This window comes from Delphinus delphis, chromosome 6, assembly GCF_949987515.2.
Source record: "Delphinus delphis chromosome 6, mDelDel1.2, whole genome shotgun sequence".
Classification (NCBI taxonomy): domain Eukaryota; kingdom Metazoa; phylum Chordata; class Mammalia; order Artiodactyla; family Delphinidae; genus Delphinus; species Delphinus delphis.
In genome coordinates, this window is record NC_082688.1 from 63373658 (window position 1) to 63391285 (window position 17628).

Genomic DNA, 17628 nt, shown 5'->3' on the forward strand with positions numbered 1-17628 from the left:
TGTAAACTGTAAGCTTTACCCTTGTGACATGGATTTGCCTGCCTCTTTGTCTCTAGAATGCAGATTTTATAGAACCTTTTGTACACCCTATGGGTTCTTGATGCAACCAGTAATTTTAAATAAATAAATTCTACCTCCAAGGAGGCTGCAGCTAAACCAACATAAGTGCTGTGTTTTCATTAATTTTTTTTTTTTCCTCAAGCACATGATTTGTCTTGATTTAATGCCTTTTTACTGCCCTCAAAAACTGAGGGGAAAATAAATTCGTTCAAAATTATTTTAAATTCTTTTTAATCCCCTCAATTTAGAGTCCAAGGGCTGAAGGACTTATAATCATGATTCCCCTTTAGATATAAATTTATAAATTGCACTTGCCTCTGTTAAGTGTTTCTTTTGTGGGGAAACTATTATATTAATTTTTACTGTTGCATGCAGAGATAACACTTCACCTACATAGAGGCATTTCTTCCATAGAGCCTTTGTGTTCAAACTGTTTTTTTTTTTCCTTTTTTCTTTTTCTTTTTTTTTTCTTTTTTTCTTTTTTTTTTCTTTTTTTTTTTAAGATTTCAAACTGGGTTACACACTGGAAAAGGCTGGGTTAAGGGCCAAAATTTAATAAATCTGTACTGATAACTAAAGGCTACAGAGATTTCATATATATTTTTTTTAACTTTTAGAAATCAGAGTGCTTATAAAATGGCTGGCTCATGGCTCTGTCACCCAGCACTTCTGATGCCGCCTCCTAGCCTTAGTTGGTGAGATAACCAGGAATAGTGATTCCATGCGTAAACAACAAGAATACTAAACCAATAAAACTAGCTTATCATGCAAATATTAAGGCATCTAGAAAGTCAGTTAAAATATATTGTCATAGAGACAGAACATCTATTTCCCAGCGGACTTCATGTAACAAAGGCTACTTTGCAGGGGCTGCGATCTACCATCAGTGAAATATCATCGACCCTTTTTATGTCATTACAGTTTCAACCTTAAGGGAATTAGTGATTGTAAGTGCTGCGATTGCTGGTCTATTATCTTCTTTCTTCAGTTTCTTTCCTTTCTCCCTTTTTGTTTGTTTTGTTTTGTCCAGTCTTCTCTTTTCCTTTTTTTTTTTTAATTTCTTAAACTAGTGTTGTATTTCATGTTTCCCTCAGTTGCTTGTTTCTGCTTGAAGGAAAGGTTCTCCGATTATGTTCAAACCGTAATTTTGGACATTTGCCGGTAGGATGGGTGTCCTATTTGATACTTGGAAAGGAACCAAGCTAGCCCAGGTACCAGGACTGTTGGCAGGAGAGGGGCAGGAGGGAAGGAAGAGAAAAAGAAAAAATACAACGTTACTCTACAGCAATATTAGAAATATAAATTCCATAGGCATCAAATTACTACAATAGCTTTTTTCCAAATTGCAGTTTAATATGAGATACATGTGCTAAATTATAAACATTATACGTATGTAAGCTACATGGTCTATTTCTTTCACGGATGGTAAGACTAATTGTGAAAAAAACTCGAGTAAGACTCATCCATAGTTATTAAACTCTGATTGAGGATACTCTTCCTAAAATACTTGGTCTACTTTGATGTAAATATAACATGATTTTTTGTCAAAAAAAAAAAAAGAGAAAGAAAAGAGCAAATCTACAACAGTGCCAACATACTTTGCAAGCAATACTCTGATCTTGTTTTAATTCACCAGCAATTGTGATGTATTTCAATTTTTCACCTGCCTATCGGTTGAATAAAATTGAAAGCCGTAATGAAAGAGATTTTTTTTTCCCTTCACAATAAGAGAAAATACATTTTTCGGAAGGCCAGTGCATAATGTGTAGTTGGAAGCTGACACCAGAAGCCAGGGCATCCCCTGTCCCTCCGCATCAGTCATGTCTCCACATCCCAGCTGCTGTGAGTTTGGGAGTCTGGAGAGCAGCCTGGGAGAAGTCCCACAGGGAGGGAGTAAGCAGAGGAGGGGCTTGCCCCTCTCCAACCAACTCTAATTTCACCGATGTTGTATTTGGGGATGTATAAAACAAAAACAGTTCAAGAAACAGTTCTCTAATTGCTACTGGCATAATCTCTCATTAAACAAGTATCATACAGAGGAAAATAACACGACACCTACGTGTCACAAAACAACCCCATAACATACATTCTGGGTATACCTAATCAGATGCATTATTTGTTCCAACATTCAACTAGGAACTAATGTCAGCTAAGCAACAGCTGCATAAATAATCATGAAGCAAGAAAACATCCAACTGACAATTCCATACCCAGTTTTGTCATCGTCTGGCATGGAAATACAACTTCAATGTTTAAATTTAATTTATCCTTTAAATTTAATTTATATCCTTTTCTTTACTTTTGGAGCCATGAGGTGAGATAGATTCTACTATGGTAGGTATCAAGCTAGACACCCTCATTTTTTCATATTTAAATTCCAAAGGTACAAAAACCTTTATGGAATATTACCTTGAAGGAACAATTTTCCTACCTACTCCCTCTATCCCCCCAAAAAGAAAAAGCGTGGATTAAAAAAAAAAAAGAACTTGATATGTAACTTTTTACTCTCATGACACTTTTAAACAAATAAAGAGGCTCATTATTACGTCTAGGTACATATTTCTGAGTTAATATTTTAACAGAAAAATATTCACAATGACCTTTTATGCTAAAGGGATTTTGTGATTAGAGTATGAGATCCATAATAACAAAGTCCATTTCTCTTTCTGTTCTCCATCTAATATAGTAACTGGTACATGGTAGGTGCTCAGTAAATTTTTGGATTAACAGGCAAATCAATTAAATATTCCAAATCACACCCAACTATATATTTTTTAAAAATGTGAAATTATTATTATCACATAATTTCACGAGTACATTGCAATTTGGCCCCTATAAAAAGAAAATAGGCATCTCTGAACTTAAAATTAGAGATGTTTAGTATCAACAAAAATTAACTATGCAGGAAAAATCATATAATACTTGAAACAAAAAATTCAAATAAAAAGATATGTCATTATAGGATAAAAAATCATAATTCTACAGAATAAAAAGTTGTTATTGAAACCTTTTCTAAGAGACTTAACTGTTTTCACATATTTCTCTCTTCCCACACACATCTTCAACAATTACTTCTGCATTTTGCACCACTGATTGGGCCACTGATTGGGAAGAGTGTTACATGATTCATCATGAAACATTTTCCCTCCACTGTCCTACCGCACTTGATTACATAGTACTTCTATATAGCACTATCTCATATCATAATTATCTGTATCTATGATTATCTTACTTACTGAAAGGTGAGATCTCTAAAGAAAATGACCTTATCTTATCAATCCTTATTGCTGACCATAGCTGATGCTAATTATTTCTCAACAAATAAATGACAAAAATGGATCTCCATTATTTTTAACCTAAAGCAGGAAGCATGTATACAAAACAAAAAGACTAGCTCAAATTGATAATCCTTGACAGTAAAAGAAAATGTCAACGACAAGTAAATAACTTTGCAAAATTAACGAGTCCCAAATTAAATGGGCTCTAGGAAGTCATTTAGAAACTGCATATTTTAGGAAAATAAAGTGTATTTTAATGCTTGAAAATAGATGTGACTCCTTAAATGGAGAACTCTACTGATCAATGGCAGAAAAGACAGGAATTCAGGGTTTATTTTGCAATAGCTTTCTTACTCAGTTCTTTAGAAGAGACATGTATTGTTAGTTTATGGAAAATCCTTGATAAAAATACATAGATGCTAGTGACTAACAGGACTCTTGCTGCAGAAGAGCTAACAAATTCAATTTAGATGTTTATTTAAATCTTTCAAACCTCCCATGCTACATTATGACCACGTCAAAATTGCAGTGTGTGATATATTTGTCAATACTGTTTATGAACCCTTGGGGGAAAATAAATCTCAGACATTAACACTATGCAGACCCCATATATGAGCTTACAAGTCTCTTATTGCCAATCTGGAGGTTAAATACAGAACTGTAAGGCACAGACATTTTTTAGAGCTTTTTGGTAGTCCCGTTGAAAAAAATCTGGTAAAACTAATTCAAAGATTACGATAACAGTGCAAAGAAAAATGTTTAGCCAAACAAAATAACTTAGATCATTTAATTTCTAAAAGACAATGCCTCAAATCTCATAGTTTTTCAGGTAGAAATTTAACAGTGCTTTTTACATATCAACTCTCTCTACATAAGTCAATGTCAGTGATTGCCAGCATGGATAAAATAAACACACTTTCATATTTATGTACATATACAACTAGTTACATGTAAAATGCTTAATCGTTTTAATTTCTAATAGAATGAAAATTATATGGATAACCTTATGTTCAATCCAATAATCTGTGTCTCTGTCTATTAAGAGATGAGAGTCTCTCAACTGAAAGATTTGAAAATATTCAAAGTCAAATTAAGCTACTTCAGCAATGTATCTTCAAACACTCATTTACTTGGTCTTCATTACATTTTCCATTGCCAAATCACCTTTTTTTTTTTTTTAAGGCAAACAGAAGATGAGCATGACTGAAAGTTGAAAGCACATCTTTAAAAAATATTGGGCTTCCCTGGTGTTGCAGTGGTTGAGAGTCTGCCTGCCGATGCTGGGGACACGGGTTCGTGCCCCGGTCTGGGAAGATCCCACATGCCGCGTAGCGGCTGGGCCCGTGAGCCATGGCCGCTGAGCCTGCGCGTCCGGAGCCTGTGCTCCGCAACGGGAGAGGCCACAACGGTGAGAGGCCCGCGTATCGCAAAAACAACAACAACAAAAACAAAACAAAATATATATATATATATATATATATATATATATATATATATACCTGCCATACTAGTAAAAAGAGAAAAGAATACAAGTACTTTGTGGAAAATCAGGCACAAAACAAAGTCCCAAATATTTTGACAATACTTTAACACAAAGCAGAATTCACCCTAGTGACTTCTACTCTATGTACGCTCTAAGTATATAATGAGATATTTCATTAAAAATAAAATAAAGTTAAATAAAAATTACAGGAAAAATTAATACATCTGATATCATGGATCATATTTTCATATGATTCTGATCAAATGTATGATGTGGCTGCCGCCCCCCCCACCAAAGGAAAGAAACAAACAAACAAATTACTTTGACCTTAAGATGCATTAATGGTAGGTGATGGGACGGCTTCATTTTATACTGATCAGACGATCTCAGAAGCATTGTGTTTCTTCTAGGCATCGCTCTTCAAGAGAAACAAACTCTATGGCATTTCTTTGGTGAAGAAACTCACCAAATCATGTCATTTGAGGAACATTAAACGGAAACAGGGAAGACATGATAGTTGAGTTGAAAAGAAACATAGACTTGTTCCATACGGTTCAGGTAGACAGAATTAGCGTAAAGGCAGAAACTTCCAGAAGATACCATGCTGAGGGCCTACTATGAACAAGGTGCTATCTTGGGCGTTTTACATATGCTATGTCACTTAATTTTCTCAATGAACTCTTGAAATTGCCATCATTATCCCCTTTTCACAGATGAGAAAGTTGAGGCTTAAACTCATCCAAAGTTACCCACCTAGATCTCAGATATGAATCAGTTCTGATTCCCATGGCCATTTAACTATTATACTGCTTCCCTGGGAAGTTAGACATTGACCAAACATTCAAAAGAACTTATGAACAGAGTTTTCTGAAGGCAAAATGTATTTGCTTCAGGAGACAATGAATTTCCCATGCCCCACACAGCTGGCTAGTGCTGCAGCAGACTTGTGCACAGAATATGTGATCGGTCTGGGTGATCTAGCGAATATGAAATTTGATATATCTATCTCCTTTGAAAACAAAGCTAATTGAGAGTGACGTTATGGTGAGGATTAAGGAGGAAGAAGATACCTCCTTCTTCTTTTTAAAAATGATACACTATTTATATATTTCTTAACCGGGACAAATTGGATAAAATGGCTAGTCTTTGTATCTACAAGGAGTAAAGAGACTCTGTACCTTTCAAAGAAAGAAACTGAGAAAACTCCTCTGGACAAGTCAACATTTGACTTGGTTGTGCTTTATAAAAATTATGCATTCTGTGACTGTGTATTCTAGGCCAAAAAGGGTTGGGTCCTTAGCTTTTAACTTGGTACCCACGCAAGAACCATGGCGTACCAAATAAACATATATGGAGTCATAAGTTTAGTAAAGAACCAAAGTCAAAGGCTTCCTTCAACTATTTGTCCTGAAATAAAAGCTAATTGAAAAATGGCAAAATTCATTTATTACTAGTCTGTGTGCATCTGATAATGGGTTGGGCAACCCATTTGTCAAACATTTTATGAAATGTCAAAGTATCCAGTGTACTAATACTTTTCAGGGGAATAATCGTATCACCCATTCAGATTTTACATACTGATTTAATCATACGACTACCATATTTGCTTTAAAGATAGTAAGTACTCTTTTAAGAAGCTTAAAAAAATATTACGGGAATGAAGCCCCAAGAACTGTATATATTCATACGTACCTCAACTGTACCAGTAGCCACATTACTTACAGACAGCAATAAAAGTAAGCAATGGCCCAGAAAGCATGGAAAATAAATTCAATAAATACCTTAAGTTAAAAGCAGGATTTGCCCTTAATTCCACTGTACCTGTTTCAAATACCCCCAAGAAGGAAAGTTTATTACTTCCTTGGCTAAACCTTTCTAATTTTGTTACTATAATATGAACACACAGGTATTAGTATCTCTCCCAAAATGCACAATAAAAAATTTTCCCTATTAATAGCTAAAATCTACCTGGAAAAACCAATCAAGGGCAGGCTAATTAAGTATTAAGTTAGAAACCATGCTGTCCTGGATGTGTGCATTTGGACTGGCGGCTTATTTCAATATAACACAAATGCTGCAGACTGTGTCTTATGAAAAAATGCTCCATCAGACCAGGGGAAGGAATATATGGGTAGTATTTAAGTACCCATATATTTAGGAATTATTACATAAATTATTATACATAAAGAATAGATCTAAGAATTCATTAATGTATTAGAACAAAGAAAATGGTACTTATTAAATATACTGGTTGCTAGCACTTACCTAGTGTGTGCATTTGCCAGGCACTGATCTATGTGCTAGACCTACTTTAAAGCTTTCAATCCTCATAACACACTTATGAGAAAAGTACCATTATTATTCTGACTTTACAGATGAGGAAACTGAAGCTGGGAAGTTGTGTCTTGCTCAACCCCTGCTGCTGTTAGATTGTAGAAGCCAGGATTTGAAATCTAGCAGCGTGGTTCTAAAACCTACATTCTTACCCACTACACTTCACCTAATCTCCCTCTTCTGTGAAACACACTACTTATATTATTAAGCAAGAATTCATATTATCCTTGAATTATACAAGAGATTCTATGAATTGAGGCCCAAATCATTTAGGCACACTGAAATTCCCAAAGAATATAACTTTTGAGTCCAAATTTCAACACAAATACCTGTATTTTATTTATCCAATTCCAGATCCTTTTCAGCTGAAGGCAATATTTACCTTTTTTGATGTACATACAGACGTGGCTGTATGTCAGTAACTTGCTTGTTGCGTTCCACTTCTGATGCAGCTAGACTAGAAGTGAAAGTGCTTTACACAGGTCTTGGGTTTCTTCAATTTATTTCCCCCATTTTTAAGTATCATTATTGCCATCGGAATGATCCTATTTGCATGCAAGATGATTCCTAATGATTATTACTATTTGTAACAATCTGTATTGGAAAGCTCCCTGGCCGGCTCTTACCTAACTGCAAAGTACTCTTGCGGGCTCTCTGAGAAACACCAAATATCATAAACTGCAGGTGTCTCAATGGAATTATTCTAACTGCAAGCAAGAGCACTTCATAGTAATGAAAGAGAAACATATCTGTTTCTTAACTAAGTAGGTAAATAGCCTGCTTTATTGCTAGCTACTCCTTGGGGACCAACGATTTTGAAAATAACATATCCAATCGGTAGGCTATCAAAGCTCATTAATTTATATTCAGTTGTTTCAGGTGGGTTTTGTTATCAGGGCATGCTGGATTGCGTGTTAACTTTACTATGTGTGAGTACTAGCATTTTCTAAATAAAATAATGGCATATGCCAGTGAAATATGTCATCCAATGAAAAGCACAGGGCAAGAAGAGCCTTTATGTATGGGGCTACTGCAGCTAATTACCTAATGTGTACATTATAATGTCTGTACTCTTTTAGTAAACAGCCCTTACAAAATCCTAGAAGACCCTTCAACAAGGCAATCTATATACTTGAAAGTAATAAAAACTTATTTCCTTAAAATGTTTACTTTAGACATAAGTAGGAAAAATACTCTTCCCCTAAACAGACCAAATTAAAAAAAAAAAACCTAAAAACTGTGTTCCATATTTTTCATGTTTTAGAACTGAAAGTGGAAGATAGAGATTTACTATGAAGACGACTAATTGTAAATAAATTACGGTACACAGACGCTTATGTATCTAACAAGCTATGTAGCTGTGTGAGGTTTTAGCCAATTAAAAATATAGAATTATGAGGCTCAAAGTAGCGATTTGATCTCCTCCCACAGACTGCACCACAGCGGAGAATCCTACGTGTGGATTTCCATCCTCTTTCTCTAGTCTGTATTCCTTTCTATCCCCGGGCTCCTTTTCAGTGCTATTGTTACAAGTGCTACAGCTCCCCTTATTAGCATATGTGAGTCTTCAACAGCAGACAAAATTCCCTACAAAAATAGTGCTTCCAAATAGTGCCTTTCACTAGAGAAAATCACCCAAGGCATACCAAATTAAATAGAAATGTAAGTTTTATACAAAAGCAAAATGTGATTCTTTCCCAAATGATTTTCATTGAAAAGCAAAAATCAGTGTTATTTGCACAATTTCACCTCTAAAGGACAGAACTTTTCTGTCTCAGAATTCCTAAGCATAAAATCAAAAATGATTAAGGAACTGAACATGTTTTTATGTTATGCCTGCTACTCTGTTCACATGTGCAAAAAAACCTTCCTTCTCATAAAACAAAGATTAACAGAGGAGAGAATAATTGTAGCTGTCTGCAATTTCTGAATATTCAAAATTTGTGTTCTTCAATTTCTTGAACTTTTTCTCCTTTTGTAATTTGTCATTACGTTTATTATCACGTTTACTCATTCATATGCTTTGCTATCTCAGTAAATACGACTGAAAATTCACTATATACCTCCTAACAGCACTAGCAAACATGAGAATCAAAAAGTAAGTTACTAAAGGGTGCGCTGGCCACTGACAGAGCTGATTTCTCAGGGAACTAATACATATGTAAATATGGTACTTTCCATGAAACATCTTCAAATCAAGGAGGTGTTTAATATACTTCTTTCATGGCAAAGGGTTAATCAGCAAGGTTTACATTTGGGAATTTTCGGCATCATGTTCCTCCTTCTCCCGCAGTACAGCCAAAAATCATCTGACAGGAAACGTAAGATTAAGTTTGTCCTACCTAAGCGAACAAAGAGTGCTCTGAACAGGCAGAGCGGGAACTTTTCTAATCCTGCTGGAATCTGCAGCGCTGCTCAGAAAATATCGCGGAAAAAGTTGTTTTCTCTCCTCTAACATCTTGTCTCTGGGTCATCCCATTTTGGTCCCACTGCAGATCCTGCTGCTTCTCCCATAAAGGTTAACTTAAAGCTCCAAACATAATCATGTGGAAAATGGACATTATTGATTCCTATGGTCCATTGTTCCCCTAGCCTAAGTCCCTGAAGTTCAAGTTCAATCTGGAATTACATCATGTCTGGTTTCTCCTGGTTACCAGACGGCTTGAGACGTGACCACGGCTACAGAAAAAACAAACAGCCTTCTTCACGCTTCGGCTCCCCTATCGATTCAAACGTAAACTTTTTTTCTTTCTCTCAAGTATGCTTCAAGTATGGAGCATGGTTAATTTAGAGATTAAGCTCCAAATTAGATTATCTAATGGCATCTTAATGGATTGCTGACCCATTTCCTGTGGGATGGCAGCATGCAAGTCTGGCTGGAATACAATTAATTTCTTAGGAAGTCTTCTGAAGAGTTTCCTAGATAAAAAGGAAACGCTGTGTTGTGCAAATCTTTCTTTACAAACGGAGAAAGTTAGGCAAAACTGCAACAAATCCCAATGTATTTTTCAACAGCCAGATGACAGGTACTGCGTGTGTGTAAACACCAGATAAAGATCAGTTTTAAGAACGATCACATTAAAATTTTTGATTTCATAACAGGTACAAATAATTTTTAGGTAAATGGAGAAGTAATTCTTTTAAATAGAATATCCAAGTACAAAGAACAACACTACTTAGCAGCCCTGGTTCCCAAACAATGGTCATGTGCAATTTTGGCTTTTGTAACTCCCCTCCTTGAACGGGATTCTTCCGTTCATCTACCTTATCAGCATTTCTATCCTAGTCCCAGAGTGGTTCTAGGGGCCCAGAATGGTGTGCAAAAATTTGAACATTTTGAACACACTTTAGAGCTGACAGCTGAAAAGGAAATTCAGCACTCTGAGAAGAAAGTTCCCCCCAGGAACTCCAGGAACAACCCAGCTGTTGTACCGTAGTTATGTGTCAAGATAACAAACTGAAAGCAGGAAATGCTAACCTAGTGAATTTGTAGGATGGTATAACGTTGAAATACAGGTTAACTATTAGCATTACGTAAAACCCTTTAATTACATATTACCCTTATCATACATGTGCCGCATGTATACACACATATGCACATGTGTACATGCATGTACACACATACACGGCACACATATACATATGTTTACATACAAACATAGTTTGCACCGCAATATTGAAAGTTATTTTGTTTAAATATTCATTCTTGAGTCGTTGAGGACATGTATCTTACAAAGAAATTTTATGGACAAAGCAGTGAAAATGGTACATGGTTGAGGACAGGGTTATGCAAACAGGCTTAGATGTATGAAATGAACGCTATTACTCCTTCTTTTTTTGCCCTCCTTCTCCTGACCAACCAGATTCAAATAATCTTTACTGGCTGCTAAATTTCTCCTGGGAAATCAAGCAACTCTCTAGAATTGCAGTAATAAACGACAATTTCTTACAAAAACACGTGTAAAGTAACTACAGAATGAAGTATTCAACTCATAGAAAGGAACTGCTAACACATGTAACATGGAAAATGGCTGATAAAAGTCTCTTCGGTGCCATTCAATTATGGCATCAGCAGAAACACAAAAATCCCTCCAATTATTTCAGTAAAATCTTCATTTATTCATTATTTCAGAGGCTGAGCAAATGGTTTGTGTAAACATATCCTTCAGTAACACACACATGTTTATTTTAGCCATCTGAAGGCTGCTGCTATGTTTATAGAAGCCATCAGACACATACAGCCACTCACTTGTGGCTTTGCCTTTTCTTGAAAGGGGTGAAGAGGGAGAAGAGGGAATGAAACAATAAATCCAGTTTCTCTTTTGCATAAAGCACTACCTCCAACGTTTTTAAATAACTTCTGTTTATGTTATTCTTGGATTGTCCTTTGGCTTTCTTGTTCATTCAATTATATTGCTCTTTCATATTTGCTAGTACAAGCTATGTTCTGGCTATAGTTTCAAGAAAGAAAGCCAGTTAGGGAGTTAACTGCTATATTTGTTTATACCCACGTAACTCACATATGTAGCAGTGTAATTTGTCCACATCAGAGGACAAAGCACAGACACAACAGTACCCTTATGAACAACATAAGCAACTCATCATCACCTATTACCCGGCTAAGAGCTGAGCCCCTCCAGCCTCAAGCAGAAGTAAGCCCTCCACCAAGGGATTTCACTCTGGGTTGACTGCAGTACGTGACCTTTGGGTTAGAAAAAAATTCACATTTTCAAGACGCAAGCAACACACACACACACACACACACACACACACACACACACACACACACACAAATGGCTCACAAAATTCTAAGGTCAAAACAACAGAACACCTTCAGGGTTGCAACTTAGTAAGTCTGTGAAAACTTTCCAACGGAGTCAGCTTTGGTTCCGAAGAGAATGTTTATACATTGGGGGTGGGGGGCGCGTGGAGAGGGAGGAGGGTGGAGGAAGTCTTCCAGTTTTGATTATACTCACTCAGCTCCCTCAGCACTGCCATTTTCAGCCCTGAAGAAGGAGCTGCTTTGACATGGAAACACCTCTACAGAAGGATGGGCACATGGCAGAAAAGGGGGCGACCATGGACAAGTGATTATACGAAGAAGGTAACGGTAGCAAACAACAATCAAAACAAAGCAAAACCAAAACACCTTCTTTGCTTTGTCCTTTGCTACCACAAAGTCTCCAGGGATTGCCTTTTGTTCAAAACAAAAAGCAACAACCACAACCAAAATAACGTGACATTTTCTTTATTCCATTAGGACAAAGGCAAATGATTTAATTCTCTGGTTGGATAGACAGACATTTCTCATGTATTTTTAATTTATTCAGATCATTCTAAAGTTGCAGCAGTGCCCTGAAGATTTTAGATGTCTGTTATCTGCCTTAAAAGTAGTAGTGTTACAGACATTTGTGATTTCTTTTTTCAATATCTTTTCTAGGAAAAAAAAAACTACTGAGTTTCCTAAATAACTATAAGACACACACTATAAACCATGAATAAATTACGAATATGTTATGCCACAGACATGACCTATTTTATGATCAAATATGGACTCCACGTGTGCCCATTTTTGGTAAGTATAGCAAAGCAAAGCAAATTCCTGTCGCATCTGAGCACGTTTACTCTGAACTGTATGATACTTGGATTTTAAGAACGGTGAGGGTCTGTATCAGTCACAGTGTGTCTGGGACTGCCCACCACAGAGATTCAATAAATACCTGTTGAATGTATGAACGTGATTCCTGCCGTTATCAATTATGTGCCCTCTGAATCATGATAAAAAGGGAAGAAACAAACCAAAAGCTACCTTCGTCAAGCTTTTTGAAGCACTAAGGCCATTCTACATATCATGATCTGCTAATCCAAAAAAATTATTTTTGAGAGAGAAAATAAAAGAAATCTTAAGTACATGAATTCCAATTTTTTTTTCTGATTATGACCTGAAACTGATGACCACACCACTTTTTCACCAAGAAGATGATTTGTAAGATGAACAATGCTCTCCTAAGAACTGAGTTTAGTCGTCATATTAATTCACTCCAATACCTGTGTTCTGTGGTGATTCACTGTCCACTCACCTTTTCCTTTTGGGGATAACAATGTTTGAGTTGAAACATCACTACAAACTAGGTACAGTTATAGTTTAAGTCTTCAATAATTTATATCCTTATTTCGCTTTAATGTACTTTAGCGATACTACCCAATTTTAGATAAGTAAATGTCAATCAGTAATCCACAGATTGGGAAGTTCACACAGCTATAGCTACATTTAAAAACACAAGTTCTTTCCATCTGACTTGCAATTTTTTCTAAATATGTTAAGGCTTGTATGTAGAAATGGGCCATTTAGCCAACCAACAGAGCATGGAATATAAGGATAAATAAAATTAGATCCAAACATTGTGTTATCAAGTTGAATCAAATTAAATTTTAAAATACTTACTAATAAAGACTATTTAAATAAATAGTTTATCTTCTTTCACTGAGTTTATCTTCTTTTTTGTAAGTATATATTGTATTTTTTCCAAAGGGAGGAATAATATAAGCTTCGTGGAAAAAAATCAAAATAGGTAAAAATGTACACATTTTAAAGAGGATGTTATACTAATCTTTAAAAAGAGGAAAAGTCATATGGTATTCATTTCAGGTAGTGAATTAATAAAAAGTCAACAGGCTTTTAAAACAGAATCCAACTAATTTTCTTAATTTTTACCTGAGAAAAAAATGGCATTTCATTAATTTCATTCTTTGAAACTTTACTCTTCAGCAGTTTCTATGAAGCATATGGAGATGCGCAGCACGTTTACAACTGATACCCAAGTATGTACTTTTAACACAGGGATGCTTAGTAAAGAGAGGATGACAGTCATAACACAGTTGGAAAATTATGTTGGCTCTACTTTTGTTGAACTCCTTATGGGATTACCTCACTCTCTTCTGTAAATTTTTATCTCATTACATAAGATTATACCATGAATTTTAATCATTTAATTTGTCAATTTGACACAATTTATTCTTTATTGAAATAATTCATAAGAAGCTGAATTAGCACTACTTACTTTCTAAAACCAGTACATGAGACAATATCAAAACTAGTTTCGAAAATGAAGTTTTAGAATGATTTTCTCAGCCAACCAAATAAAGTCAGCTCTCAGTGATTCACATCAATGTATAAAAAGAAGTTAAAACTTTACTTAAACAAAATTCCTTCTCTAGCTATTGATTCCAACAATCCCCCCACTCCAAAATTCATGAGTGTTGCTAATAACAGTTAAATTGACTGATTTGAAATTTTTCTTTTAGTTAGCTTTTTCCCTCTGAGAGGGGAGTAAATGAATAGTAAAATGGCTTAAAGTTAACAGTAAAGAAAAAGAACTGAAATGAGAAGAATCTATAATGTGAAAACCCCATGCTTTTTCCTCAGACAGCTGAAAAAAAATCTTCCCTAAAACTGTGATTTCATTTTTCAGTTCCTAAAATCTAGGAACTAGATCTAGGAAGTGTCAAATCCCCTCCTCCCCACCTCCCCCCAGTATTATAAATCGTTTACAACATTTGACAGCACTTAGGAATTCCAGTCACCAATTAGCATATGCTCTAATCTCCAATTAATTTGAAGTTGCATCTAAATGAGAAATAAAGGAAGAGGGTAGGGAGAGAAGGATGATATAGCCAAAACAACTAAAATTTTAACATATATATACTTTCTGTAAAGCTAGTTAGAAACACACACTATAGCTCATGTAATTTTAGGTGTAAGTGTAGGGTTGGAAATAATTAAAATGTTACCTTTGCCAAGTAATTCCCAATGTATCCTCACTGGTACTGGGGTATAAATGCCTGCCGTTTTGATTCATGGTCCAGTCACAAATCCTCAGCTGTCAATTGAAACCTAGCAGTCAGATATGGATCGAGCAGTACTACAGTTTTTAGTATTTAAATGAACACATGCAAACTAGTACTGTACATGGCATTAACCTTACTTTCCCAAGAGGCAACTTAAAAAAAAAAAAAAAGAGCAAAAGAAAACCTTACTCTGAAAAGCAAAATTCCTAGACTGTTTTTCAGAAAAAGCTATTGCAATATGCTTCTCTATTAATTAAAGCATACAAGAGAAATGAGTGCTTAGAACATAACAATTAGACATTAATTAGAGTACAAAATGTGCTGAAATAAAAGCAAACGTTAATGTTCAATAGAGAGATATATTTTAGAAAAAAAATTTTTAAAGCTTTTAAAAATATGTAACATACCAAATAATCTGCACTGAGTAAAATAATCAATAACTTTTAAGCATGCAGTTTGCAAAACACAGAAGACATGCAGTTTAGAGGAGAAGGGTCCCACCTTATGAACATCCTCCCTAACTTATGTTTAGAAGCATCAAGGGATTCAGTTTTAGATGTTTACTAATTTTGTTTTATTCAAAGTGGCTTTTTTTTTTTCAGACAGAGTTGATAAGAGTTTCTACTTTTATTTTAAACTCGGAGTAATGGCATTGGAAATACTTTACCACATCTGAATAGAGTGAGGAATGCGCTGAATACAAGCTGAAACGAATTCTTCCCAGATCTCCAAATCATCAGCTCTGCCCTTCAGAGGTTGTTCCAGTAACCCTATCCAGCTCTGTTTGGTTAACAGCTGCCCTACAGTGCTAGCAGATTTATTGAAAAGATATATTGCTTATTTTTATCCTTAAGAAAGTAAACTTATCTGGCTTTGGGGGGAAAAAACACACTAGAAAATCATGGGTTTTAATCTGTAGAGAGCTATGCTGTAAATTAACTGAATCTTGCATTGAAAAGATGACTTATTCAAAGCAGTCCACTAAACCTTGTTTGCTGCTTTTCAGTAAGAATTTCTAGAAGATGATGATTGGAGCCAAAGTCCCTTTAAACTCATGATAAGTTATTTTAATCCTTTCTGATAACATTATGGCTAAAAAAAAAATTGGCTATTAAGAATCTTTTCCTTTTAGACTCTAGTTTCTATACACTCTAGGTAATAGTGATTCTGGAGTTTCAGAATATTTGGTTTTGCTCATTTTTCTACAGATCTATGAGGCTCCAAAAACACCACCTAAAATTCCCCAAACATGTATTTTAATTATACTGATATTTCAGGTAAAAGTAATGTTATAAATTAAAGAACTGAAAATTAATTAACCAATCAATTAATTAACTAATTAAAAAGCTGAAAAAATTCCCTTAATGTAGACAGATAGATAGGTTGAAAGATCTGTAGATTTTGCTTAGAATATATGTCATAAATAAGCCATATGTCAGTAAAGAAATTAAATGAGAATGAAAAATATTCTTAAAATGGACCTTAATCCTTGCATAAAGGAGAAAATTTTATGGCAAGATTTTAAAAAAGTGCTCAAAATGGAGCATCTCATCAGAAATGCAATGTGATGGGGCAATTTGAAAAATTATTTCTTCAGTAACAGTAGTCAGTTGGCTCCTTCGAAGTATATTCTTTTCAAGCAATACTATGAAAACAATCTAAAAACAGTTCAAGAAGCTTGGCTTCGTATAAAGATTACCTTAAGGACTACTCATAGATTCTGCTCTAGTCCTAGTTTTGAGTCAAGTAAACATTCTGAAGAAGGGAGGCAGAGTAGAGCAGAGCTCTAGGCAGAGCACATGTTAATTCTGCTAATAATTAATTTCAGGTTAGTTTCTATGAGCCTCTCAGGTTATATTGGAGAAATTTTCATAAAGAAAAGCTATTTTCACAAAGCCAGGTGACCTAAATGTCACTCACTGATTGGCTTGTTGTCTCCCAGACAACTGGAGACACTGTTGTCTCCTTGGAAGAATGCATATGTAAATCAGTTAGTTTTTTGTTGTTCATGTTGCTAATTTTTTGTTTGTTTCTTTGTTAATCATCCCTCCAAAATGTCAAGAGGGCTGTCTTTGGCCACCCGTTGAACACTTAAAATCAACATACTTTTGGACTTTCTCTCCTAACAGTAGTCTCAAAGGGATGAAACCTGACTACAACTATTCATTTTCAACCATACTTAAGGTACATATGATCAAAATATCTTCTCCCAAACAGATAATTATGCTTAAATACAGAAAAAATGATCACTGAGTATATTTAACAATCTACATGCCAAAGAAATGGGCAGGATATCAATTAGTATTGAATTAATTTCCTTTCAGTTACTGAAAATGTAAAATAAAATTTAAATTTATTTAGCTATTTAGATTGTGGACTGGCATTATCAACATTTCCAAAAGTTTCTGAGGAGAAGTACTTATACCTGCTTCTATGTTATAACTTACTTAACCAGGTTACTTGACCAAGAGCCTTTGAATTAATAATTAACTAACCTCTTGATTAAGCAAAATTTTAAAGGTGATCGTGTGGACAGGGGAAACAATAAACAATTAAAATAGAAACTGTATATTCACTGAAAATTTCCATGATACTAATTCCTAATGAAATCAATTCCTAAGAATC

At 35.0% G+C, this 17628-nt stretch overlaps 1 protein-coding gene across 8 annotated transcripts in view; it reads right to left on the reverse strand.

The window, feature by feature from the left end:
- Positions 1-284: 284 nt before the first annotated feature.
- The window catches only part of NFIB (nuclear factor I B), a 230547-nt gene continuing 213203 nt past the window's right edge, over positions 285-17628 (reverse strand). For 3 of the 8 annotated variants that reach the window (XM_060014754.2, XM_060014759.2, XM_060014755.2), the window contains 2 exons: positions 14947-15035; positions 285-1280 (listed from right to left, as the gene is read on the reverse strand). In XM_060014754.2, coding sequence (XP_059870737.1) covers positions 1151-1280; positions 14947-15035 — 219 coding nt within the window. In that variant the 3' untranslated portion in view covers positions 285-1150. Of the gene's footprint in view, positions 1281-10702; positions 11858-14946; positions 15036-17628 lie in introns of those variants that run through there. The other 5 variants (XM_060014760.2, XM_060014758.2, XM_060014762.2 and 2 more) reach the window with 2 other exon arrangements.